Raw genomic sequence first — 27,193 nt, 5'->3', positions numbered from 1 at the left:
TTATTTTGTGTCTGTCCTCTCATTCCTAGTTGAAATTTATTATTTTACTAATCTTACATGATAATTTTACATTAAATGTGTAACCTTCCCAACGTATTTAACCAAAGAGCTACTGAAAAGTAACTCACTACTGAAAGAAAAATCAGCATCTTGCAATGACACCTATTTCTGTGGTTTATCAAATTAAAAACAGATGAAAAGAGACTCATGGGGGTACTGGATCTTTCAGAAATGGTTTCTCTGCGGACAGAAATGCATCAAATACTCTTACTCTCCAAAATATTACAATTTAATCAACATGTTTTCTTTCTTGCCTGTATAAGCCATCAGAGTTACCTGGAAGCAATCCTGAATTTTGACACTCCTGTAGGTGGCAATTCTAAAAGCTAAATACATCATTTAGTATATGTAGAATCAGGTTTTTCCAACCATACTAAAGCCCAAATTATTAGAAAACCAAGCCCTATAATTCTGAGTTTCTCTTGTATTGTTTTAGGATTCCCTGGCATTCTAAATTATGAAAATCAGAACTAGGGAAGGACTCTATATAAGGTGAGGAAAAAAGGGAAGAATAAGGGAGAAAAGATGGAAGGACTGTGGGCTTTAGTGTTGAACCACAGATATTATTACATTTTATTTAATATTCTGGAAATAATTTAGGAGGAGAGGGAGATTTTATGCCTGGGATCACCAGGAATTTATTTAGTCCAGTCTTGCAGCTGCCCTCGCACCATTTGCAAAAGAAAAAAGGAAAAGAATGCCTGACTTGAGCATTGCTATATTCAGTGTGAGATGTAAAAATAGTTTGAAGTTTTAATAGGATCTTGAATGTCAACGATCAGAACAAATTTGCATTTCAATAAGTATGGGGACAGAATATATGCTGTTGGCCAAAGGCAACCTCATTTTCCATTTCCAGTGAATCACTCATAGTTCATTGTAATAGAACCTCTCTGCTTCTGTTTTAGCTTTGCCTATCCCCAGGAATTCAAAATGAATTCCTTCACCATCTGCATTGATCTCTGATGCTAGTCTGCCCAACTGGAGCCATTCCATTTGGGAACTTCATTAAAACGGAGTGCTAATTGTCTTTTGCCTCTGTACTCATTCCCTCAGTGCCAGCCTTACCTGAAGGAGACTTCGGACACCGTCCCTGAAACAATATGCTGCCACTGCTGCATAAAAAGCCTTGATTTTGTTTTTTATAAGCCAGGCCTGCTTTTTTGCCATGCCGCTGTTCATCTCTTTAACACACAGCTTGCGCGGTCCCTGCGTGACACAATCAAATATTGGTTAGAAGCCCTGCTATTATACATCACGCTGCTGTTGTTTTCTAAAGGACAAAAATAGCCAGCAATGCCCCCATTGACTTAAGAAATGGGAAAGAGGGGGAAACACCTCACTAAACAGGACTCACAGAAATTCAACCTTCTGGAGAGGACCTGGGTTGCTCACAGTTTTCAGTTTCCATGCAGAATGTCTAGATGTATTAGCACCTACTTAATTAACTGCCTCATGTCAAAAGAAAGAGCTGAGGGCATCATGGCACGTGAGAAAAATACTGAAAATGTGATTGAAGAAGTTCAGGATAAATTCACAATCAACCTTCGACTCAAAAGCAAGAGCCACATTTAGGAACACCAAGGAAATCTCAGCTAGAGCCCAGTTTCAAGAAATGCGACAGCACTCTTGGGAGCCAAAGTATGGTGAGCTGCAAATCCTGGCAGGAACTACCACATCTTGACAATTCTATTAGGCCCATTCGTTGCTTTTCGTGTATGGTGAAGACGCCTTTGTACCACTTTTCCCTGTGTAATGTTGACATACTCCTGTTCGAATTAACATTTCCCACTACTCAATGAAGTTGGTGGGATTAGAAATTCACATACCTATGGCATAGGAAGAACAGATTAAGAGAGAAGGAGGCAGGTGTTGCAGCGGTAGATGAAGCATTTTATAATTTCAAGATTTGAGCTCTGGAAACTCATTTTAATTAAAATTTCTGTTCCTGTTTCTTCTTCCTTAAATGTCCAAGCTAGCGCTGTTCAAATCAATCCCAAAGGTATTTCTGATTATCTACCATGTGCCTGACAAAGGTACAAATGTACTATTTTCCTGGGAAGTTCTTTCAATTCATAGAGAGATTTGGTATTCTACTGAATTGTCTTAGATTTCTTACTAACCACCTCAGATCTTGGTGAAAGGCAGTGAGCAGGGCTGGAATGGGGCTTAAGATTCTGCATTTCTAACAGACTCCCAGATGACGGAGATGCTGCTCGTCCTCAGATCATGCTTGGAGTTGTAGTCTTAGAGGGTCTTGGACTGGAGAGTGGTGTGTATGAAAAAGATACCAGGTTTTGTGGTCAGACAGAACTGGCTTCTAAGTTTGGCCACTTTGGAGGTAGTTAATGATGTCTGAGCTTTGATAAGTTATTCTGGAAACAGGGATCAAATAGCTATCCTGCAAGGTCATCTCAAGCAGTCATGATAAACTACCTAGTATGATGTCTGGAATATAGTAAGTGCTCATCCAAAGTTGCTTTTTATTATAATGAAAGAGTGTTCACAATCTTGTTGAAGTCCCAGACCTTATTCCACCACTGCGTCTGTTCTACAACAGAGCTGAAAGAGTGCTCAACTGGGAGCTGGAGTGGAGGGTTTAGATCTGGCTCTTGGCACGTCTAGCTGATACCCTGGGTATGCCATTTGTTTTCTCTCAATGTGGGCTCCACATTTATAACAATAAGAAAATTATCTAGGCCATCACTGTCCAGTGTGATTAGCCCTTATGCGCATGTTGATATTGAGCATCTGAAGTGTGGCTAGTCCATACAGAGAGGTACTGGAAATGTAAAACATACACTGGGCTTTGAAGCCTTAGTATGAAAAAAGAATGTGAAATATCTCATTAACACTTTTATACTGATTGTATATTGAAATGATAATACTCTGGATGCATTGCATTTACCTGTTTTTACTTTTTTTAATTGGCTACTAGAAAATTTTAAATTACATTTGTGGCACATATTATGTGTCTATTATACAACACTAGTATTCTCTGGGGTCACTTCCATTTTAACATTCTGTTTAAATTGGGTCAGATTCTTCTTTGTACTTTTTTTTTTTTTTTTTTTTTTTTTGCGGTACGTGGCCCTCTCACTGTTGTGGCCTCTCCCGTTGCGGAGCACATGCTCCGGACGCGCAGGCTCAGCGGCCATGGCTCACGGGCCTAGTTGCTCCGTGGCATGTGGGATCTTCCCAGACCGGGGCACGAACCCGTGTCCCCTGCATCGGCAGGTGGACTCTCAACCACTGCGCCACCAGGGAAACCCTTTTGTACTTATTTTTACCAGAACATTTTCTAGAACTTACCAACATATCAAAACAGTTTGGATAACTTACATTACAGTTAAAAAATAAGAATCTCCAATGAAGATGGAGAAGGTAAAGGCATAGGAAGGATAGTTATTAAACCAGAAGACCTAGCCTGAGGAAACATGTCATTATAGATCAAATTTTGCTCAGGGTTCTAACTGTCAGTGCATTTCAACCACTAGTCCTTCTTGGTCATCCTAGACACCATCAACTGCAAAGGAAAGAAGAAATATTTTATTCAACGAAGCCGAATGGTAACAACAACCATGACATAGAAGAACAACCAACAGCTAGGAAAGGTATCAGACTATGAGTATATTGAGTTGTACCACAATGACTTTGAACCCCTGGGAAAACTGGCATTTATTTCAATAAATATAGTCTAATATATATCTATTAATATTACAAAAATCCAAATTAAACATTAATTGTGACAGAGAGATTTACTTTAATGCCTAAATTTGCCATATTGAGAAGTCATAAAAATATTTCACGTAGAATCTCTCTTGGCTAAAAGCAATTATAATATCCTTGTAGCACACTTATTAATGTGAGGCCAGGCTACAATACAAATGTAGTATGGAAAAAGCAAACTAACAGAAAGGGAAGACACACTGGAATATAATTATTCAACATTCAAATACGTCATAGTCACAAAAATGAATTTAACCACCCAATTAAAATATTATAGAGATTAGCTCAGTTAGGATCCAAAATATGTGTATATAAATTAATTCAGGATTTGAACAAAGAAGCTGTAAAATTTTTGTATGTATTATAACTTTGACATCGATTGAGAAAGGGGTAAAGGAATTCTAATTATTTAGTCTGGAGAAGAAACTGACGTGACACTACTTCAAATAAATGAATATTATGAAAAAGAATTTGCAAAGGATTTCCAATATTATTGGGATCAAATAGAGGAATTTGGGCCAAATGCAGTGTTCCTTCCAACTCTTATTTTTTAAAATGTTAAGAGTCTTATTGCTCTGTCTTTGCTTTCCTTGCCTCTCTGGTTGGAACTGTGGGAAAAAAATTTTTCCTTTTCTTATTTGGTGCATATTTCATCTCACCATGCATCCTAGTGCCCAGTCATAGGTCACCTCATTCTTCCCATGTTTTGTCATGGCATTATTTTATTAACATCATGACAGAGACTTAATGACTATAAGAGAATAAATTCATCTAAAAAAAGCATTTTCTTCTAGATGGAGGTGAAAGTTGAGATTAAAAGAAGGATGACAATAGAAAAAAAAAAAATGAAAATTTTTGTTTTCCCTGGGTTATCTATGCTTGAACTGCCCTCCATAAGCTGTAGAGTTAAAAGTTGGTTGTCTTATCTGAATTTGCTAATTTTCTTAAGAGATTCTTCGAATTCAAAGAGAGTTTTAGGTTTTATTAAGATATTTTGTAAATTTTCCAACAAAAAAAAAGAGAGAGAGAGAGAGAAAGGGTAACAGGATGATATCTTGTTAAAAGGGGATCTATATGAGGAAGCTGGTCAAAAGTTATTCAAGGTTATTGAATAGTTATTCAAAAGTTATTCAGGACAACCAAGGTTTAAAGAATATTAATGAGTAGGAAAACATTAATCAAAATAGATCTACATCTTGGTACACATAGGTGAAATGACTAGAAGAAAATCAGTCAAACTCAGATAACATTGCCTTTGGAGACAGATCCCTGGGGCTGAGCAGCTATAAAGGGGACTTTAGCTTGATGTGCAGTGGTTTATTTCATTTAAAAAGTGAGTGGAAGCATCTAAGAAAAATGCTAACTGTTGTTAATTAGGAGAAGTAGAATATGGGTGTTGTTTTATTGACTATAGTTTCGTCATATGAAATTGCCAATATTCAACAGCTTTTGACATCCAAAAATGTAAATTTCACATGATTCAACCTAATATTTTTCTTAACGCTTCCAAATAAAAAATAGAAGCAATCTAAAAAACAAATCTTTATTTTTCAGCCAACGCAACACAATGTACTTAATAAAAGATGCCACTGTAAACTTGAAAGCCTTTTGCAGTTTCAAGACAAAATTTAGAAAAGAAGTAAGTGTTGCACTTTCTGGCAATAATGACTTTATCTGATTGGCATTTTAAATCCCAGATCAGTTGGGCCACCTTTCCGTCTTTAAAGTATATTTGTTTTAATTTAAAAAAAAAAACAACCTTCCTTTAAATGCAACACTGAGAAGTATATGGGTGAGTGACTGCTGAAGCACGATGCCTTTTCACTTGATGAGCTGACAGTGTAATATTTTTAGAACTGAATGTAGTGTACCCGAAGAATTAAGGGTACATAAGTCCAAACTAAGTAATCTGCAATGATTGGTTTTACTATCTCTCCAGCTACTATGAATAAGTGAGGAGACTAACTGACAAAGAAAGGCAGTGTTTTTTAAGCCATGGTACACAGGGTAGAATTGGTGGAGATCACAACCCTTGACTTAATATTTGCCTGTTGCTGAACCCACTGAACTTGGCTATACTCAGAAATGCGAAGGGGTGCTAGAAGGTGGAATCCTATTCGTAGTCTTCATATGGTGAGAGGAGTGAGGCACACAAGAAAAAGAAAATTACGTGTTGAATATAAAGGCTTCTGGGATATAAGTGTATCACTGACTTATTATAAGGTAATTTACAGGAGAAGAATAGACATTATTTTAAGTTACCAAGCTGGATTCCTTAAAAAGTAACCCCCAATTTGTCCTGATGAGGGGTCCCTCATTTGAAATCTTTAGGCTTAGTAGAATAAAGCAAGAGGTAGGAAGAGGCTCTAATGGGTGAGTGTAAGAGTTAGTTGAATAGTTGGAAGGCTACAGTGCGGGCTTGGGGCCCAGCAAAAGAATAATTCTTAATTTCAACTTCAGCAGCTTCCAGGGCTACAATGTCTAGTCCTTTAAAAATGCCCCTTTGCAGGAAATGGCAGCTGGGGGCATATGTTTTCTGTCTACGCGCCAGCATCAAAATGCCATTGAGCTCTGAGTCTTGCTTCTTCCTTGTAGTGTATGGCACTTCATGTCAGCACTTCAGGTAACTGGAGTTCACCAGAGGGATGGAGCACAGAGCCTGGTGTTCGGTGATTATTTGGGTGGGAGTGCGTATCTCACTATTCTGTCCTGATCAAGCCACTGGATACCTAAGAGTCCAAGATCCAAAGTTTGGACCTGGTTTCTCTAAGAGAGGGTGTTTTAGGTTTCTGTTGAAGGGGATATATTTTCAGAATGAAAATGTTTAACCGTGGTATATCGAAAATATACCATAATAATAACTATCAACAGTAACAACTAAAATTAATTGAGCATTTACTGTTTGACAGACACTGAGCTGACTACTAGAAAGCTTATCTTACAGATTTCTCACAACTCTGTAACAAACGTAGGTGCTATCATCATCATATCATCAGCAGCAGCATCATTATTATGCCCATCTTATACCTGAGAAAATTGAGGCATAGGGAGAATAAATTATGGGCCCAAGGGACTCACAGCTAATAGGTGGCAAAACAGTGATTCAGAACTTGACTGTGTGTCTCAGAAGTCCATAAGCATGAGCTTCCTAGAGTTAAAAATTAAATTGTTCTCTCTCAACATCATTGTTACCGTTTAACCTTTGCCACAAGGTTGGCCTAACCACCAACCACTATGCTTTTGGGAAAAAAAATTTAATGGTAGGTCAACTTCCACTACATCCCCTTCCATCTGTTTCTTTGCAAAGATGATTGACAACTGAGCATGGAGTTGAAAACTGCTGACAGCATCTGCAGCCCCAGGAGCTCACAGAGAGTAGCTAACTGGAAAGTCATTAACTGATACAGTAACTATTTTCTGTCCCCAAGAGAACCTCAGCACCTGGGAGCAAGGCTCTTGGGCCTTACTCAGAGGGACCAGCACAGTGATGTATAAAGTGGTCCAATATACATGTCAAACAACCAGGGCCATTAGAGATACAGACCTAAGTACCTATTTCACATGAAATGGTATTTCAGAATCATACTGTTTTTTATTACAGTTAAAGCAGCAAAGGGTTAATTTAAAGTAATATCTCATCTCTATAAAAAGACCTTTTCTCCCTTGCTAATATATGACTGTTTATACTCCAAGTTCATTTCTCCTGTCCTAAAGATATTTTATTGCCTGCTAAACTAAGTTTTCTCTAAATTGCTAGAGAAGAAAAAACCCCCAAACTGCTTATTCCATCAAAACTGGCTCCTGTATTTTATTGGCCAAAATGAAATCCATTAATCCAGGGCACCAAAGCTGAGAGAAGGGTGCTTGATAAGATTTTAAAAAATCCTCTGGAGTCACTGTTGGTCATTACTTAACCTGTCAATCTTATGTAGTCAGTAGGATTCCCTCTACCGCCTACGGGATTATTACATTGAGTTATATTGTTTGAGTTACTATCATATAAGCACTTAGAGGAAAGAGAATATGACCATCTTGCTTCATATTGCATTTAGAGTATTGCCAAGTGTAAAAAGATGCTTAAGTGCTGGTCATGATGACATGTGGTGAATTAACCCCTGCATCATTGCACAGTCGGCTGGCCCCAGGGTTACGTAGCCTCCTGACAGCCCTATTCCCCTGTCAAGTATTGGAAGTTTAGGGAGTGGTATCTGATTCTAACAGCACTCTCAGGGATACAAGTCTGCTAAGGCTTTCTCCTTATGCTGTAACACAGAGCACAATTGGTTGACTTGGACCGATATGCTGGCTCTGTCACTTTCTTGTCATGTGACCCTGTGCATAATTTAATTTTCCTGAATCTCGCTTTTCTAATCAGTATAGTGAGAACAGGGCTTCTTTTCCTCTCTGCCTCACTAGACTGTTATGTAGATTGAAATAAGAAAAACTGTAGGAAAATACTTTGAAGAATAGGTAAGTACAATAATAATACACTGGCACTGTTGAGGATTTTGAGTGGTACGCGAGCATGAGAGAGAGAGAGAAACAGGGAGACATACACAGAGAGAGAGAGAGAGCACGTGAGAGCACACTGCAAAAACAAGTAGAAGTAGCTGGTTTGGAGAATTTAGACTTATTATTTTGTTATAATTTTAATGCTTTCTCCTCACTTTATAGATTGATGATTGGTCAATAATTATGGTTAAATGTCTAGCATCTACTTTGAATACCTCCTGGGAAAACCATGAATAAGTTATCATTAGTCTACCACATACTTTCTGAACAAAAAAGGAACTCATTCAGCTCTGAATATTTATCTAAGGCATGGAAAACTTGGTTTAACTCCCTAGATATCTGTAGTGTCATCAAGTTTATCCAAATATTTAATCTTTTTTTTTTTTTTTTGCGGTACACGGGCCTCTCACTGTTGTGGCCTCTCCCGTTGCGGGGCACAGGCTCCGTACGCGCAGGCTCCGTACGTGCAGGCTCAGTGGCCATGGCTCACGGGCCCAGCCGCTCCGCGGCACGTGCGATCTTCCTGGACCGGGGCATGAACCCGTGTCCCCTGCATCGGCAGGCGGACTCTTAACCACTGCGCCACCAGGGAAGCCCCAAATATTTAATCTAGATTCTACTTGCTTTCATTTAAGGCCATTCTGTCTGGCTCTCTCCTCATCAGTTAATCTATATAATAGTGCTCTCTGGCTCATTCTATCCTTTCATATTTCTGGGGACAGTTATCACCCCAAATATTTTCATTTGATTTCTGAGCCAATTCTCTTTTTCTTGACTCAAAGGCCATCATTTAGAAATATTTATCACTTCTAGTTGGTCTCTTGTGAAATCTGAAACACATTTCATCCACTCATTTAAATTCAGGGTCATGGGCCCCTGCTAGTCCTTGATATATGAATCAAGGAAAAGCGTCCTTGTCCAAACTGCCTTGCCATTCTCCTATCACTGTGTGTACCTGTTAGGCTCATGTAAAAGAACACAAGTGAGCAGGGAGGAAAAAGCACCTTCAGGGGATGAAGTGGCTCTTACCACAAAGACTTCACAGCAGATGCAAAGGCCACTGTTCTTGGTGAAGGCGTGAGTTATATCCAAGAGAGCAGGTCTTGTCATGGGTCCCCCTGTTAAGACAATGCACTGGGGCCTGGAAGTGGAGAAGAGAAGGTGTGAGAACTGGCCATGGCGAGAAGCCTGTGAGCCCAGAACCACCCCAATGGAATGGGCTGGTACAGAAGCCTTGGCAAAATGGGACAACTGCTCTCCTGTTTCTTGGGTTTCTTACTAGAAGTCTTGAATCATCGTGACTTCCTGCGAACCTTGCCATCTTTGTATTCTTAGTTTAGTTAGTGACAGTAAAATGTAAAGTAAGGAAGAGGTGGTCTTCGGTTCCCCCTGCCTTTTTCCTCTGGACAATACCCTATCCCAAATCCCCAATACAACCAGTCCTTCTCCAACCAGTATTTTCATGTTATTTTCCTTCACCCTCCTTTCAAAGCTTGTGGTTTGAGGTTCCATTCAAAATAAGATATAACTAATGAAGAACTTAGAGTGTAACTTCTCCTAAGGGAATTCAGTAAGCCACAAAGCCGTAAGCTGAATGGAGACAGCAACAATGATTAATGTGTGTAGGGATTTGGGGACATCTCTCTGAAATCATGTCACTGAGATCCCCTCTCTATCTGTTCATGGAAGGTGACAGCCAGCACTATGAGAGATTATAGCTGGGGGTGGGCACAGCTCAGAGTAGAAGAAAAGAAGCGCTCATTCATAGGAGGTGCTGTCATGAAAATGTGGCAGTTTTGTAAGACTGCCTATCTTAGAATATATCCATAAAGTGTGTGACTAGTGCATTGGTCTCCCATAGAGGAAAGCTACTTCTAATGTGAAATGACACCAGGATGCCTGAGAAGCCAGTTTTACCTGAAATTTTTCACATGGTCTTCCACTGTAGTTAGTTCCAGAGCATTGTCTAAAGCACTCACGTAGGAAAGAGCCTGCGTGGAGGAGCCCCAGTTCACATCTGTGGACGAAGGAGAAATCTGGCATAAAAGCACCCAGCTTCCCTCTGTATACTGTGAATATTTTTATAAGCCATTCCCTTCTATGATTTTCCTTGGCTACGTCAGCAGTGATGAACGCCCAAATAAGAGAAAACATAATGTAGTATTTCCTAGAAAGAGCAGTGTGTCATTCTATGAACACTTTGTGAATTCTTAGAAGTGAGACCTCTCTTTCCAGCTAAGGATCAGACTTTAGAGCTGCAGCCTAAGAAACCTTACTCGATGGGATAGGCTGTGTTATAACCACATTGCAGGCAGATAGATTTGGGAAAATGGTCAGCCCCTGAATAAATTCAAGAGGTCTTCACAATTCTTAAGCTGAAAAGAAAAGAAGCATTTCTGCATACATAGACAGTGTGCAGCAATCTTTATATTTGAATAATAAAACTGAATAGCTTGGGAATTCTTACTTCCAGATGTCCATGAAGAGGGTCAGTCTTTAGCAAGCATTTTAATTTGATTTTTTAGGACCTAATCTTCATAATAAGGGAGGTAAGCACTGCCATGTCCTGACTTAAATTTAAAAAATTAAATATTAGATGGATCCTCTAAATTTTATAAGAAGTCCCTGATGGGAATGTACAGATTCATCCCAGATGGCAGACAGAGCCATCTCCCCAGTCTTGCTCAGAATAGCCAGGAAAATGATGAGCTATAATTATCTGGAGATAAAGAAGATTAATATTGATTGTGTTGACTATGCACTGGGCATTTAGCATACCTTAGGTAATTTCATTCTTCTAAAAACCATATTAATCAATTGGATATTTATATGCAAAAAATCAGCCTTGAGCCATTCCTCACATCATATACAAAAATTAACTCAAAATGGATGAGACATAAATTAAAAATTTAAAGCATTAAAACTTTCAGAAGAAGTTTGTAACCTTGGATTAGGGAAAGATAGATAAGAAGCAAAAAGCCCAACCATAAAAGAAAAACATGATAAATTAGACTTTATAAGTATTAAGAATGTCTGCTCTTCAAAAAAAAACTGTAAGGAAAATGAAAAAACAAGCCACAGACCTGCAGAAAACATTTGCAAAACATGTACTGCTAAAGGATTTGCATCTAGAATATATAAAGAGGTCTTACAACTGAATAATAAGAAAACAAACAACTCAAAAAATGGGCAAAAGATTTAAACAGACACTTGCCAAAAGAAGGTATGTGGATGGCAAATAAGATGTTTGACATCATTAGTCATCGGGAAAATGCAGACCAAACCACACCAATTAGAATGTTTTTTTTAAAAAGATCAACTGACAGTAATAAGTGCTGCCAAGGATGCAGAGCAACTAGGACTTCCATTCACTGCTGTTAGGAATGGAAAACGATACTGCGACTTTGGAAAACAGCTTGGCAGTTTCTTATAAAGTTATGTGTACACTTATTACATAATCATAAATCCCACTCCTAGAGAAATGAAAACTTGTGCCCACATAAAGCCCTGTGTGTGAATGTTTATAGCAGTTTTAGATATAATCACCCCGAGCTGGAAACAACCCAAAGGTCTATCAAAGGTGAATACATTTTTTAAAAATTTGAGATCTAGTCATACAATGGAATACTGCTCAACAACAAAAAGGAACAAACTACTTTTACCTGCAACAACATGGATGAGTCTAAAAACCTCATGTTAAGTGAAAGAAAGCATACACACAGGCTACACACTATTTTATATGGTTCTGCATAATACTCTGGAAAAGACAAAGCTATAGGAACAGAAATCAGAAAAGTTGTTGCTAGGGGCTAAGTTGGGGGGAAGAGATCGCACAGAATCTTTTAGCGATGACGGAAATGTCCTCTGTCTTGATTGTGGTGTTGGTTACAAGACTGGGTAAGTTTGTTACAACTTACAGACTGTACATCTAAAGGGGTTTGATATTACCATACATAAATTATACCTGATGTTAAAAATGGATAAAGTGATAAAGAAAAGCAACAAAAGCACACCCTCCAAAGTAGTTACTACCTTCTCTATCTTACTTGTGGAGTAATGGTAAGGAGAGTGTGAGGATGGCTCAGGGCCTGTCTGGCCCCTGAGACTGGACCTCTGAGTGCTGCACTCCTTAATCTCTAGCCTCTCCCAGCTTCAATCCATCCTTCTCACTGGTTCTAGAGGTAACATCCAAAGTTCAGATCCAACTGAATGATCTGTGGCAGCTTCTTGCTGCTCCAGATTCTTTAGCACGACACTTAAGCTTGTTCATCTGGCCCAACCTACCCTTCCAGGCTCACCTTCAGGCCCCTTCTCCTCAGCACCCAAGGACTCCATCGTGCTAAAGGCCTTGGAGCTTCCTAAATACGCCACATACTTGCATGCTTCCTAACTTCACTCACACTTTTTCTTCTGCCTAGAATAACCTTCCCTGGCTCTATCTGATTAACCAATCCTAGTCTCTTGCCTTTTTTTTTTTTAAAGTAGCTTATGTGTTCATTCAACAAATATTTATAAGTACCTACTGAGCGCTTGACCCTGGGAACAAAAGCCATGAACCAGGGAAGTTTTCTTTTCTTTTATAAATTTATTTTCTTTCTTTTTTTTTTTTTTGGCTATGTTGGGTCTTCGTTGCTGCACGTGGGCTTTCTCTAGTTGTGGCGAGCGGGAGCTGCTCTTTGTTGCGGTGCGCAGGCTTCTCATTGTGGTGGCTCCTCTTGTTGCGGAGCACGGGCTCTAGGTGCTCGGGCTTCCGTAGTTGTGGCTCACGGGCTCAGTAGTTGTGGCTCGCAGGCTCAGTAGTTGTGGCTCGTGGGCTCTAGAGTGCAGGCTCAGTAGTTGTCGTATACGGGCTTAGTTGCTCCACGGCCTGTGGGATCTTCCCGGACCAGGGCTGGAACCCGTGTCACCTGCATTGGCAGGTGGATTCTTAACCGCTGCACCACCGGGGAAGCCCAGGGAAGTTTTCTTGTACATCTCTACTCACAGTTAGTCATTTCTTCTCCTTTTCTCAGTAACTTGTCCATGTCACTCTCACGGTGCTTGCTATATTGTAGTATAGTTAAGTGCTTATGTGTAAGACTGTGCTTCTTGAGGACAGGGACTATATCTCGTTTATCAGGACTTTAGAAGGTGATACAGTGGACAGCTTGTGGGGCTTGGTATCATACACACTCTAGTTAAAATATCAGCTCCATCCCATCCTGACGGTTACCTCAGCGAGTGGTCATCTCTTTGAACTCCAGTTTCTTCATCTGTAAAATGGGACTAACAGTACCTAATATACAGCACTATTGTGAGGATTAAATGAGTACATTTAAGGTGCTCAATGAGTTTAACTATTGTATCATATTACATTATATTATTAATATCCACCATACACATGGCACACCTAAACACATAGAGGCTGCCAAATAAACATCTGTTGAGTGAATGGATAGTTAGAGAGTTCTTAGGAAACCCCCTGCAATACAAATCCATCTTATCTTACCTGGCTTCTTGTAAGTCACATAGATATAGAGGAAGAACTCAATGACATAGGTGATGACAGCTGCCCACCAGTTGATGACAAACATGACTGCACAGCACAGAATAGCTCCAAAAAGAGATACCCACATGTTGTAAATACCGTATGCAGGTCTCCATCCTGAAATTTAAAAAAAAATCTATGTGCCCAAGAAAACCTTCCACACTATCACCATCATACCACTGTGTATTATTAGACTGTAGGTAACATGTGTTCTTTCCTAGCATAAAAATCAGAACTTTTAGGTCAAGTTCCTAACTCTATTATTTGCTTTCTGTGATCTTGGTCCCTGGCCTATGAAGGTTAATTACACCAAATAAGAAAGCTGTGAAATGTAGAAAATGTGTCAATCATAGCCCCTCCGCACTTCCTGCATGCCAGGATGTCTTTCCAAACAACGAATTCCTAAGCATCTGATATCTATGCCATCAAGAGTTGAAAGGAGGCAGGAGAGATGGAAAGAGTGGGGAGTAACGGGGTGCGGGGGGCGGGCGGTGCTTGTGGGATGAACACCTTGGTGGCTCAAGAAAGAGAAGGTTAAGACAATAGGCTTATTGTTCCCATGGGGAGGGCAGAGCAGTCATCAAAAGTCAATCCACTGACTTCATGCTAGCTCTGCTTTTACTCTAAGAGGATCGTGCCTGCCCTTTCAGAAATAATAATCTATGGCAAAAGAGGGAGAAATTTTTCTGTAATGGCTTCTTAAACCTGATGCATTAATTTATCCTGCATTTTGCAAAGAAAATATTTCTCACCATTCATATATGCATGAGGGTTTCCGTGTTCTATTAGTTCCCTGAAATGAAAGAAGCTGGGAGACAGTATGGTCAGGATAAAGAAGCTCCGATTTGAACGGCCCATTTGGTTTATGGGTAAAGCATATTTTAAATTTGGAGTTGCCAAAACACAACAGAACTTTCCGTCTTCAAGAGCAATTTCCAAATTGGCCACAAGATGGAAATAGCACTTCAAGAACATCACTGCAAATGCCTTTATTTTTCTCAGTCTGAGTCTGTGTGTGTGTGTATGTTTCTGTGCTTTTCTATTATTCCTCTTTTTCTCTCTTCCTCTTCTCCTCCTTCCTTTCCACTCTTACCCCTGCCAACCTCAGTTACTTCACTTTGTTCTTTAAAAATGAACACAACATGGTATGGCAGCACACATTTCTATGATCTGCTGTATTCACTGACCAGAACCTTTTGTTCTCTATTTAAAACAAGGCAACAAAACAGAAACAAAAATTCTTCAGTTATCTTCTGGAGCCTAGTGGCCTTGAGTGGATGAGGCTCTCCTTCCATCTATATTTTGTCATATTTGCAGCAGGTTTTCCAAAGGAGGTTTGAGTTCCTGGTAGACCCTAATAAAGTGAAGATGTGTTTATATCCTTGATAAAAGTCCTTGTAGTGAAGAACTTTCTGAGGGTTGATAAAGACAAGTCTCTATTCTGGTGGAAAGGCAGAAGAAAATGAGAATTTCTTCTAACTGGCCGGTGGAAGCAAAGAAGAGGTGAGGGGTGAAAAAGATAGGGGAAGGTTCTTTGGTGTGAAATTTTGCACCACTTTAAACACCAGTGTGAGGAGTGCAGGGATGTCACCAGCTTCAGTGTGAATCTGCACTGACTGCACTCAGCAGGTAATTGTGGGAACTACTCATCCTTCTCTTCTGCACCATGGGCAGGAAACAAATTGATAGTAAGGAAGTTGCAAATATATACATTCATTCCACTTCTGTGGTCACTTTCACCCTGGAAATAAATAGTGGTGTTTTTCTATTGATGAAATAAATGTGGTTTCTCTTGCAGTGAATAATTTATTGCTGCAGGAGAAAATTGACTTTATGGTTGGTCAAAAAGGCCATTGCTCAAATGATTTCTTTTTCTATTTCAGAAGTCATCCCCCAACTTACCAAAATAAAGTGAATTACACCACCCACTAGGATATAAGGAAACATATAAACACAGATCAGGCACTTTTCACTGACTTATTTCATTTTATTGAGACAAACTGTTTGCTTAGGTTTATTTTAGTTTTGAAAAGTCAACTTACCTGGAGATTTGGCATAAGAGGCATGAAAGCAGGAGAAATTAATAAGTGCATATGAGGCCAGGAAAAAGTTGGAGATGATGGGAGCAATGGTATTCAGTTCCGCTGTGAACGAAGCAGAATTGAGTATGTACATATGAGTGATGAGACCAGGGGCTGAACAGCTGTTACAGCCTGCTGGAAGCTTGACTTTATTTGGAAATTGAAAGCATAGCTAGCATCCGTCAAAGTTTAAGAAGTTAGTGATTTTTCTTTGGGGCTGCACTCATTTACAAATGTATTTTCAGCCAGGGTTTCTATAAAGTAAGAAACGAGAAAACTTACCAATCAAAAAATATAGACAATCAAGACCTCTACCTACAGAAGATTCGAGTGGAAGTGGATAGAGTATTTGGAGACCAGGCAAATGACAAACTCCCCTGTAGCTATATCAGAGGTACCAAACATAGTGTTCTTTATCTGCTTTGTATACAATCAAAAGGTTCCACAGGGTGACAGGTTAGTTAAATACCAGTGCACCAGAACCATCTAACTGGATACACCTCCGCATATACCCAGCTTGCTCTCTCTGACTTTCAGAGTTTTTGTTAGTCATTTGTACTTTTCTACATCTCTAGAGAATTCTAGCTCTCATGGTTTGCCAAAAAAAGTTTTACCTCAGTATCTAAATGTCCAATATGTTTGAATCCTAGCTGGGTTGTTTACTGTATGATATAAAAATAATTTAGAGACATTCTCGTTTATCTGAAGATCAGACAGCTATCAACCTCAGTGATGCAAACGTAGGTGGCAGCTGGGTGTGACTCTAGAATACGGATGCCAGCAAGAAAGCAGGCAAAAGTAGCTGCCACGAAGCTGGCGCCACGAAGCTAATCTACAGCGTTCTGAAAGAGTGACCTTTGAGAGTATTATTTGATTTATACGATTTTTAAAACTTTGGGCTATTTGATCACTTAAATGCAGTCTAGGACAATAATTTGAAGTCTTAAAGTTTAAATTACACAATTGAAACATATCTACACATCATCGCTTTTTTACTTAATTTTTACAAATGTAACAAACACAGATTTAAAAAAAAATAAACAAAAGACTGATTATGTGTAGATAGAGGGTCACTTCCTGAGTTTATGTGATGACACCACTGCTGAATCCGGCTCTGCCTGTCTATGCATAGTTACCATCGTCCTTGCCTTTTGCCTCTTTTCCTCTAATATGCTCACCCACAATCGTGGCACCCTAGGGAGGAGTGAGGAATGTGCAGGCTAACCATGACGCATGTGCCTCTCCAAGATTGTGTAGCTGTTTCTATATTGCTCAGGGAGAAGGAGCCGAGATTATTGCTTAAGGAGAAAGAGCTGAGGTACGTGGTTCTCAAACCTTAGTGGTCTGTGAACTGCAGGAACTTGTAAGAATCAGATTCCTCCGTCACCAGAGATTCTAACTCTGGCCTTGGGCCTAACGAATCTGCACTTTATCAAACCCACAGGTGATTTTCATTCTGATACAGGGGGTCAACAGACCACATTTTGAGAGCAGACACTTCAACTCTCCTGCTGGCTGTCAGGAGATGTAAAGACAGGTGGCAGCTGGGGGACACAGTGGGATTAGACAGTATTGGGTGGGTTGGAGGAAGGCTTCGGTTGCATTTGGTTGGATGGATTTCCCACATTCAGATTCAAAGAAGAGATTAAAGTCCAAAGCCCACCTCAAGTCCTCAAAGGCCCTCCACACACAGGATTTCTCATTTCCTTCTTAGACAGACTCCAGTATTCCCAAATGGGGTATTAAACATAAAACAGGTAATGTCTCAAGCTCAAAGGAAAACTCTATGAGTAATCAGAATTCTTTGGCTTTCAATAAGAACAAGAAAACTACAAACCAATAAGAATGAACGCCATGGCTATAACAAAAGTGAGAAAGTATCCTCTCAGGGGCTCATTGTTTTTCCCATATCCCTTTGCAAAGAACTGCAGGGCTTTGTAGATGTTGTCCTTGCACAGAGCCTAATGGAAAAGAAGAGGAGAAATTCGTCATTTATATCTATGCACAGTCATTTTCCCTGGGTGATTCTAACAAGATTTGGGGAAAGACGAAGTGATACGTAATATGAAGCACAAGTTAACACTGCAGTTTATCATTCTTTATATTATTTGTATTGATCTTGACTATGTGGCAGACACAGCGTTGGAGCCAGATGCAAACATTAAACTGCTTCAGAAAGCGATAGAAAATGATTGCCGGTGAGAATGGATATTTCAGCTTGATCCGTGTTCAGTGGCAACAGAAAGAGGGGAGAAGCACATGCTCTTGTGTCTTTGTCACCTGGAAAACTTTGGGTGCGCTGACGAGGGAGGCCAGGGCTGAGGAGAGTGTTGCAGAAAAGATGCCAGCAGTGATGAGGGGGCCAAACCCTGACACCATGCTCATGACCTTGAGGAGAGAGGTTCAAGTAAGGAGACTCATCCAACAGAGAGTTAAAAAAAAAAAAAAATTTAAGCCAAAATTTTATGCAGATGCTTCCGTTTCCACTTTCTGTGATTTGGAATCTCTTTAATAAGCTAATTGCTTCTAATCATATATTTTTTCCCCTGCTTCATTCTCAAGTTCTTAATAATTGTTTTTTCAAAATGGAAATGGCTTTGTTATTGTTTGTTCTGTTTTTTTAAATAAAAATAATAAATGCTCACCACAATACATCCAGAAGATACTGTAAAGAATAAACAGGGAAATGATTTCAAGGATTTTGACAACATTTTCCCCCTCTGTCCTTTCTGGGCATCTGTTTCTTGGACAATGGGAAATTCTATTCAGCAGAAAGTGGTATTTTAATAAGGTTTGAGGAGGGACCCAGCTGTTTACCAATCTTTTTAAAGGCATTAGCCTTTCTTGTTCTTCCTGCACATAGAGGCTTTTCAAACCTTTGCTTTTTCTGTGCTCATTAAACATAATTTTAGATCTGAGACATATGAGATTCTATCAATTTAAGTTATATTTTGGAATAATGACTTCAGCTGAGTTAATTTCTCTTTGTTGGTTGTTAAACTAGATGAATGAAGCCTTCACGACAAATTTGCTTCTCCCTCTGCTCACCAATCATTCGGACAAATTAATATGTTTTAAGTTCCACAGTTTCCCCAACTTCCCTTGTTCCTTCCCCCTCACTTACCTCCCCACAACTGCCACTCACAATTTCCCTCTTGGCTTTGTCCTCCACACACTCCAGGACCACAACAGAGTCTTTTCCTGAGCTGAAGCCCAGGCATGAAATGCATTCCTAGTGCTAGCTAATCAAAGTCTCAAAGTCTCTCCATCTCCCCACCAGGAAATCTTACACAATTGATTGGAAGATGCGTAATGGCGGTGGTAATCTTTCCCTGGTGACGCAATTCATACAACTGCCTGTTCTCTCCCCACCACAGTGAGTGTAACCACATAATGAATGCCTGTATGACTCCCTTTCCTCCCACACGAATTGTTCCTTGCTGAATTCGAAATAGTCAATAACTAATGTGTTGTGGGAGTCAGAAGTTTCATTATACATGATGTTCTAAAAATGGAAGCAGTAGCAATAAACATTATTATTTTTTGAGGTTCGAACCTGGAAATTGTTCATCAGCCCATACTGACATGGTTCATGTCGACATCTTGAGAAGTCGTAGCCTAACCCACAGGCTGCTGAACCATTGCAGTTCATCCCAGAAATGATGGTGTCATTCACGCTCCCGGTGGCATCTCGGACCACACAGGCCCCTGGGAAAACAACAAAGCCTTGTCATTTCTTTATATGAAGGGTTCTGCTCCCTTAAGGTTTTTCTTCTGAAAACATACTTAGTTTACTTTGACCTATCCTGTCTTCATTGTCAACACTTCCTCTGACTGGTACATGGAAGTTCCCATCCTCTGAGGCCTGGGAGTGACCCCTATCTCTAAGAGGTTGCCGCTTCCACTGCCTTGGGTAGTTTAAGTCCTAGCTTTTTGCCTGCCTCTGGAAGACACTTGGGATTGAGACTCCCTTCCTTTCAGCAGTGCTTTGCACATAATATTGATTCAATTCAAATTTCTGGGTTAGTGCTACTGATTGGGAGTTTTTCAGATAGAAGAATTTATTTTCTCATCTGTGAGAGACCCAAGGGATGACATTACTGAATTCTAGTGATTAGGAGAACTGAGCTCTTATTTTCAACTAATGATTTTCCTTGCATAACTTTTTTTTTTTTTTTTTTTTTGCAGTACGCGGGCCTCTCACTGCTGTGGCCTCTCCCGTTGCGGAGCACAGGCTCCGGACGCGCAGGCTCAGCAGTCATGACTCATGGGCCTAGCCGCTCCGCGGCAAGTGGGATCTTCCCGGACCGCGGCACGAACCCGTGTCCCCTGCATCGGCAGGCGGACTCTCAACCACTGTGCCACCAGGGAAGCCCTTTGCATAACTTTTTTAAACCATTATAATTTTACTTATACAATTTTAATGGTTTAAATGATACAGAAAATATTTTGAGATAAAATATTAAGATTTCCTAGGTAATATTCATGGTCAAATAACATCCTATCAAATATTTATCTCAGTCTATTCTATTGTTTTTATACATTTGGGTATTTCTGTTATTTTCCATTACAAACAATCCTATGAACATCTTTGCACATAAAATCTTTCTTCTGTAATTCGAAGCATTTCTCTAGGATAGATTCCCTAAAATGAGTTATGAACTTTTTAAAGATTCTTGATATATATTTTAATCACTGACTGTTATTATTAATTTTTCTAACTGTTATCTCGCCATTATGTATTTGATAGGATTATTGAAAGATATGAACATAGGTGTGATATATAAACTTTTGTGAACTACCTGAAGGATAAATACTTTGCAAACTAAATGCTAGTCAATGAAACTGTTCATTTTGCTTTTCAGTCTCCAGGCAGGGTGAGTTCTCATTCCTTACTAATTATTTTAAGAGACGTCTCAGCAACAGATACTAATAGGAACCCTCAATTATAGGCATGGAATTCCTGCTCTTTGAATCTGGGAAAGACTTAAAGCTTGTAGAATCTTTTAGTTGAAAGAGCCATTTAAAATAATCACTGCAGGAATCCTTTTTATATAGCCCTGAGAAGTGGCCTGCCAGCCTCTGCTTAAATACTTGAAAGTATGGATGTTGGTTACCAAGCAAAACTATCCATTTCAGATTTTACCTTTTTGCATTGTTCATTTATGTTGAGCTGACTTTTTAAAATCATGTGTTTTAACTTCTGCATAGTAGAACTCCCCAAATTCCTATGAAGCCAAGCCAAGAACCATTATTTGCTCTAATGACAGGCCCAGGACCCCATGACTATCCTTTTCTTACCCTGGAAAAAGTATAGGAACACAGATTTTTCTACCCATAAGAAGCAATAAAGGAGAAGAATCTCTGAAGTCAGGTCTATTCCTTTACTCATTTCTTCCTCCTTACTTTGTGTGAGAAAGTAAAACCATTTGGGAAATTTAGGTGATTTCAAGGTCATTAAAAAATGTGTCGATTTCCTAAAGCACTGGAATAAAATCTCTTTGCCTGTAACTAAACTTGGAAATGTCACAACAATACAATTAACAACATTATCCAATTTCTTGAAATAAGAGACAGTGAGAGAAGAAAGAACCTAAGTTAATTGTTTTGTTTTTTTCTGAAGAATCCAACTCCAGATATATGTACTTTATCAATTTCCTTTATAGTAAGCAGAGGACAATCAGGATGTGCCCTTTTAACTGGCCATCTGGGCTTCCATAGTGGTCCAGCCTGGAGCTGTATTCCTGAGTGTGCACAGAAAAGTTTTCTTCTCTGAATGCTCCACATTCCTTCCTCTCCAATAATGGCATAAGCTTGAGGTGACCCCCAACCAGGAGGAGGTGTGGCTGCAGGCAGCACGTGGAACAAAAGTCAGCTTAAGAAGAGCAGGCATGACAGTCTCTAGGTCCATCCACTTCACTACAAATAGCTCAATTTTGTTTCTTTTTATGGCTGAGTAATAAGACTGTCATACAGAGTGAAGTGAGTCAGAAAGAGAAAAACAAATACTGTATGCTAACACATATATATGGAAAGTAAAAAAGGTTCTGAAGAACCTAGGGGCAGGGCAGGAGTAAAGATGAAGACGTAGAGAATGGACTTAAGGACACGGGGAGGGAGAAGGGTAAGCTGGGACCAGGTGAGAGAGTGGCATGGACATATATATACTACCAAATGTAAAATAGATAGCTAGTGGGAAGCAGCTGCATATAGCAGAGGGAGATCAGCTCAGTGCTTTGTGACCACCTAGAGGGGTGGGATAGGGAGGGTGGGAGGGAGATGCAAGAGGGAGGGGATATGGGGATATATGTATATGTATAGCTGATTCACTTTGTTATACAGCAGAAACTACCACACCATTGTAAAGCAGTTATACTTCAATAAAGACGTTTAAAATAAATAAATTTTAAAAAAAAGAACAGCAGGCAAATCCACATATTTTATGCTCACTGAGCGATGTGGGGGCTGGCTGCCCACACTGCTGGCAGCTGGGTCTAGTCTGATTGCCTGCCAACTGGTGACAGTGACATTTCCATATTAGGGACAGCAGTGCAAGGAGGAGACACAGTCATCAATTCTGTATCTTGTGTACTTTCCTAAGGCTTTTGTCATTGTTGTTTTGTATTTTGGGCTTCTTTTCTCTTACTCTGTTCCTCACCTGCCTCCTAAAGGCAAGGGAGGAGGGTGCCGGAGATGGTGGCTTCCTTGGCAGTGGAAACATCACTTAGAGCAGCAAAATGGGATCCTTTCTGTGTTCGGGTAGAATGACAATCTGATTACCTCTACTCTATCCCTGACCCAGAGGCACCTGTGTTACAGCTTAATTGCATTCAAACTCCTAGAGCATCCAAGAAGGGAATTAAAATTGTTGCCTATTTAAAAAATTTCAACTTACGTTCCATGGAAAGCCCACTTGACATGAAAAACAACTGGACCCCTTGTAATTCTGGCATTCTGACACCAGAGACACACAACTTACCGACACAAATAGCAACTCCTATGTAGGCGACAGTGGTGATGAAGATGGCCAGCATGGTCCCTCTGGGGATAGCATCTTGGGGATCCTTTGAAAAAATAATGTGGAGGAATGAGGAGATAGAGTGGAATAAGAAACAGACATCACTTGGAGTTAGTTCTGTATTTTGAAAATTTTAGGCTACCCTTCCTGAGGCGAGATCTAAAGAAAAAATCAAGCAAATGGCAAAGTGGTGAGCTCCAGTTCTTTTTGGACAAAGGCAGGGTGTTTAGAGAGAATAAAGAAATCTGTATAACTTTGTGCTGAACAGAAGAGATTTATAACTGTCCAGGAGGGAGTTTCTGTAGAAAAGTGGACTGGTTGGTTCACCACTGCCTTCCCCTCCCCTTTATCTCCTGTGAATTTCATGCAGATGTATCAGACCTTAAAGTATTAGGGGGGACACACAAACATATACGACACATTGACGATATCTGTGTGTGTATTTGTTTTTTACTAAGCTTAGGCTTACTTTAAAAAAAATTACTTTTGACTGAGCAAAAAGGTGATCTGCTAAATTCTCCAATCCCTCAAATCTCCCATTTGGAATCTAGTTCAGGAATAACTACAATGGGAGATATTAATTTCCATAAGCAGGCATAAAGAAAGAGGCAAATTTAAGCTTTTACCAGAAAATGGGCTTTTCTCTTGCCCATAAATATATATAAATTCACTGAGCTGATCTCACATCATATATAATATACCACTTTATGTCCTATTTTGGGGGCTAAATCATATAATAATCAATTTCCAAGCAGCAAAATTCTAAATAATAGAATTCAACTTAACAGGGATTATTAAATAGAGATTTTAGTGTATTCACTGCTTATAAAAGACAGTGCTGGCATATAGCAGGAATCAATAAATACCAAATTGAAGAAAGCACAATCTCAGTAGACATCAGTTCCCCCACCAGAGGTCATGAGACTCATCGATACAAGTGAGCAATCAATGCAGTCAAAGTCTGAGTTTTGTGTTTTGTTAACTTAAATATGCTGATCAGATCCATCAGAAAAATCAACTCATGGTGAATGCAGACATAACCTGACAGCTGGAAATGTTAACTAAACCAAGCAAATCTACCCCCACAGGGGAGTAAGCCAGCCCTATGGAGCCACTCTGTAATTACTCATTCCTTTCCATCCTTGTAGGAATATCTGCACACATGGTTTGTTCTGATACAGACGTATCCAACCTCTTCATTCCAAACTACTGTCTCAAAAAGAGAATGTGGCAAGTGTGTGTAACTGAGTAGCAAATAGAAGGAAGAAGAAGGCAACCATGGCTGAAAGTGACCCCACTCAATCTCATTCATGGTATGTTCAATTTTTATTTTATTGATTAAGGATTTCTTGGGATCTGAATGAAATGTGAAGAATTGATGTTAAGTGGGAAGAAAGGAAAAGAGGTATGAAGATGGACAGCAGTCTTATACCTAAAATACGAACACTTAGTTTATATTTAGAACTATCTGCTACAAGCTCTAAATTTACTTATTTAGGACTTAACACGAGGGTCAAACTTGACCTGATATAAATCGGGATGCCAATATCTTAATGTCTGGTCATATACTCACGTTGTCTGCTCTGGATACATTTCCCCTAGACAGGGCTCAGGACATAGATTCTTAGTTTTCACTCTAAATGTTAATTTTCATCCCTCAAACAGTAACCCAAAAGCTCACCTTCCTTCACCTTTCTTTATTTAATATTTTATTTTTTTCCTTAGGACAGAGTGCAGTCTACTAGATTGCTGCTGGTTGAGTGTCAACCATATCCTAATCTTACATCTCTGAAACTGCATCTTAACTGTCCTGATTAGACCTGGGTACCTCCCAAGTCCTCTCCCAGGCACGTATTTACAGATCATCAATACTGTGTTAGCAAATAGAAGGTTCAGGATGGGAACCTTCTAGCATCCCCTTGTGCTAATGCTTGTTAACTGTCACTGGCAGCCTGAAGAGCCATCTTGAGAAGGATTCTGAGGCTGTGAGCAGAGGCAGAGTCTTGCATACCCTCATAGTATATAAACAATACATGTTTACTAAGTTGAACTGAATCTAATATGTTCTAGTTTCACTCTCAGAAAGAAATATTATCTATAAGTTCTGAAGTTTCCTTGCCACTTCCCAACACGTGGTCACCTCTCAGTCCTTAACATGCTTGACCACTCTGGCTTTTGATCATGTTAATTATTACTTCTCATAGCATTCTCCTCTCTTGACTTTCTCTTGAGTTCACCTACCTCTTAGCTCTTTCTTTTTCTTCTCTGTGGACTCCTTTTCTACCATTTATATTTTGAATATCCCCTGGGTGCTACCTTGGTCTGCTTCTCTCCTCCTTCTTACCCAGATCTGAATGGACTCATCCATGCCATGGCTTCCAGTCCTGGCCTAATTTCTTTCCAGAGCTCTAGACTCGTAAATGTAGCTGCCCATTTGACATCTCACCTCTGATGTCCTTCCACCATTTCAACCCCAATGGCCAAATCTGAGCTTCTGTTCACCATGGAATCAATTCACTAGGTTACAACCAGCATGAAAAGAATACAGTAGAAAGGAACTGATGTGAAAATATCAGGAGACATCATTTGTAATAAAGTATTGAACTGTTCGGAGAAATTTTTGCATGTAGGCACTTGGTTGTGATATATAATGTTTTCCTGCAGCAGATCATAGTAAAAAAAAAAAAAAAAATCCTTTCCATTTCCTCTCCTAACTCTAACAAAAGCTATTGATGAACTCCTATTCATCCCTTCAAATCTGGATTGAGTGTCCCCTCCTCTGAAAGACTTCCCTTACTTCTTTGGGGACAGGCAGTTACTGTTTCATCTTTCCCTTGCACAAGATTTTGTTCTTGTTTTTTTATGACTCATATAGAGTTAACCTGTCTCTCTCGTAGACCATGAGCTCCTTGAGAGAAGGATCAAGCAAGCTCTTCTTCGCTTCTCTGGTGCCTGCTATAAGTAATACGTGTTGGTTGAGGTGAACTGACTACTAAGCATCTAATAATAAAAACTTGTTTCTGAGGCATCTAAAGAAAGCACAATATTTTTTCATTTAAATGTGGTCTTACAGTTTACAGAAATGTATATCAGTGACCTCTGATACTTTTCCAAATCGGAGAAACCAGAAGCTCAACGTCCAGAGCTAAATTTGGCTAAGCAGTACTGCTTACAACTTGAATCATTTTGAACAAGTTACTTAATTTTTCTGAGCCTTAGCATACTATTTTTTTATGCCATATCGCTGCTCAAGAATTTCCCGTGGAGAGACCTTCAAGATGGCGGAGGAGTAAGACATGGAGATCACCTTTCTCCCCACAAATACATCAGAAATACATCTACATGCGGAACAGCTCCTACAGAATACCTACGGAACGCTGGCAGAAGACCTCAGACCTGACCACCTAGAGGGGTGGGATAGGGAGGGTGGGAGGGAGGGAGACACAAGAGGGAAGAGATATGGGAACATATGTATATGTGTAACTGATTCACTTTGTTATAAAGCAGAAACTAACACGCCATTGTAAAGCAATTATACTCCAATAAAGATGTTAAAAAAAAAAAAAGAAACTCCCCATGTACCTGGGTAGGCCAAAAGAAAAAACAGAGACAAAAGAATAGGGACAGGACCTGCACCTCGGGGAGGGAGCTGTGAAGGAGGAAAAGTTTCCACACACTAGAAAGTCCCTTCACTGGGGGTGGGGTGGGAGGGAAGCTTCGGAGCCACGGAGGGAGAGCACAGCAACAGGGGTGCAGAGGAGAGATTCCCGTCCAGAGGATTGGTGCCAACCAGCACTAAGCAGCCCGAGAGGCTTCTCTGCTCCCCCACCGGGGTGGGCAGGGGCTGGGAGCTGAGACTCGGGCTTTGGTAGGATCCCAGGGAAAGGACTGGGGTTGACTGTGTGAACACAGCCTGAAGGGGTTAGTGCACCACAGCTAGCTGGGAGGCAGTCCCGGGAAAAGTGTGGAGCTGCTGAAGAGGCAAGAGACCATTGTTTCGGGGTGCGAGAGGAGAGGGGTTTCAGAGCACCGCCTAAACGAACTCCAGAGACGGGCGCAAACCGCGGCTATCAGCACGGACACCAGAGATGCGTGTGAGACGCTAAGGCTGCTGCTGCAGCCACCAAGAGGCCTGTGTGCAAGCACAGGTCACTCTCCACACCTCCCCTCCTGGGAGCCTGTACAGCCCGCTACTTCCAGGGTCCCGTGATCCAGGGACAACTTCCCCGGGAGAAAGCACGGCATTCCTCACGCTGTTGCAACGTC

General features: G+C 40.1%; 1 protein-coding gene and 1 long non-coding RNA gene across 5 annotated transcripts in view; one reads left to right on the top strand and one right to left on the bottom strand.

Annotated features, from left to right (window-relative positions):
- The window catches only part of LOC132420609 (uncharacterized), an 84,134-nt gene extending 57,803 nt beyond the window's left edge, over window positions 1–26,331 (top strand). Inside the window, exons 4-6 of one of the 2 annotated variants that reach the window (XR_009518395.1) lie at window positions 19,190–19,285; window positions 24,076–24,240; window positions 25,825–26,331. This is a non-coding gene — a long non-coding RNA (uncharacterized lncRNA). The remainder of the gene's footprint in view (window positions 1–19,189; window positions 19,286–24,075; window positions 24,241–25,824) is intronic. The other variant, XR_009518394.1, reaches the window with a different exon arrangement.
- SLC12A1 (solute carrier family 12 member 1) overlaps window positions 1–27,193 on the bottom strand; it is a 93,045-nt gene that overhangs the window by 33,017 nt on the left and 32,835 nt on the right. For all 3 annotated transcript variants that reach the window (XM_060005178.1, XM_060005176.1, XM_060005177.1), the window contains exons 9-17: window positions 22,889–22,973; window positions 19,466–19,617; window positions 18,190–18,297; window positions 17,747–17,870; window positions 15,871–15,972; window positions 13,790–13,945; window positions 10,219–10,318; window positions 9,331–9,442; window positions 1,129–1,269 (exon numbers count right to left, since the gene is read on the bottom strand). In XM_060005178.1, coding sequence (XP_059861161.1) covers window positions 1,129–1,269; window positions 9,331–9,442; window positions 10,219–10,318; window positions 13,790–13,945; window positions 15,871–15,972; window positions 17,747–17,870; window positions 18,190–18,297; window positions 19,466–19,617; window positions 22,889–22,973 — 1,080 coding nt within the window. The remainder of the gene's footprint in view (window positions 1–1,128; window positions 1,270–9,330; window positions 9,443–10,218; window positions 10,319–13,789; window positions 13,946–15,870; window positions 15,973–17,746; window positions 17,871–18,189; window positions 18,298–19,465; window positions 19,618–22,888; window positions 22,974–27,193) is intronic.

Source organism: Delphinus delphis, chromosome 2 (assembly GCF_949987515.2).
Source record: "Delphinus delphis chromosome 2, mDelDel1.2, whole genome shotgun sequence".
Taxonomy (NCBI): Eukaryota; Metazoa; Chordata; class Mammalia; order Artiodactyla; family Delphinidae; genus Delphinus; species Delphinus delphis.
This window is presented reverse-complemented; position numbering and strand designations above follow the sequence as displayed.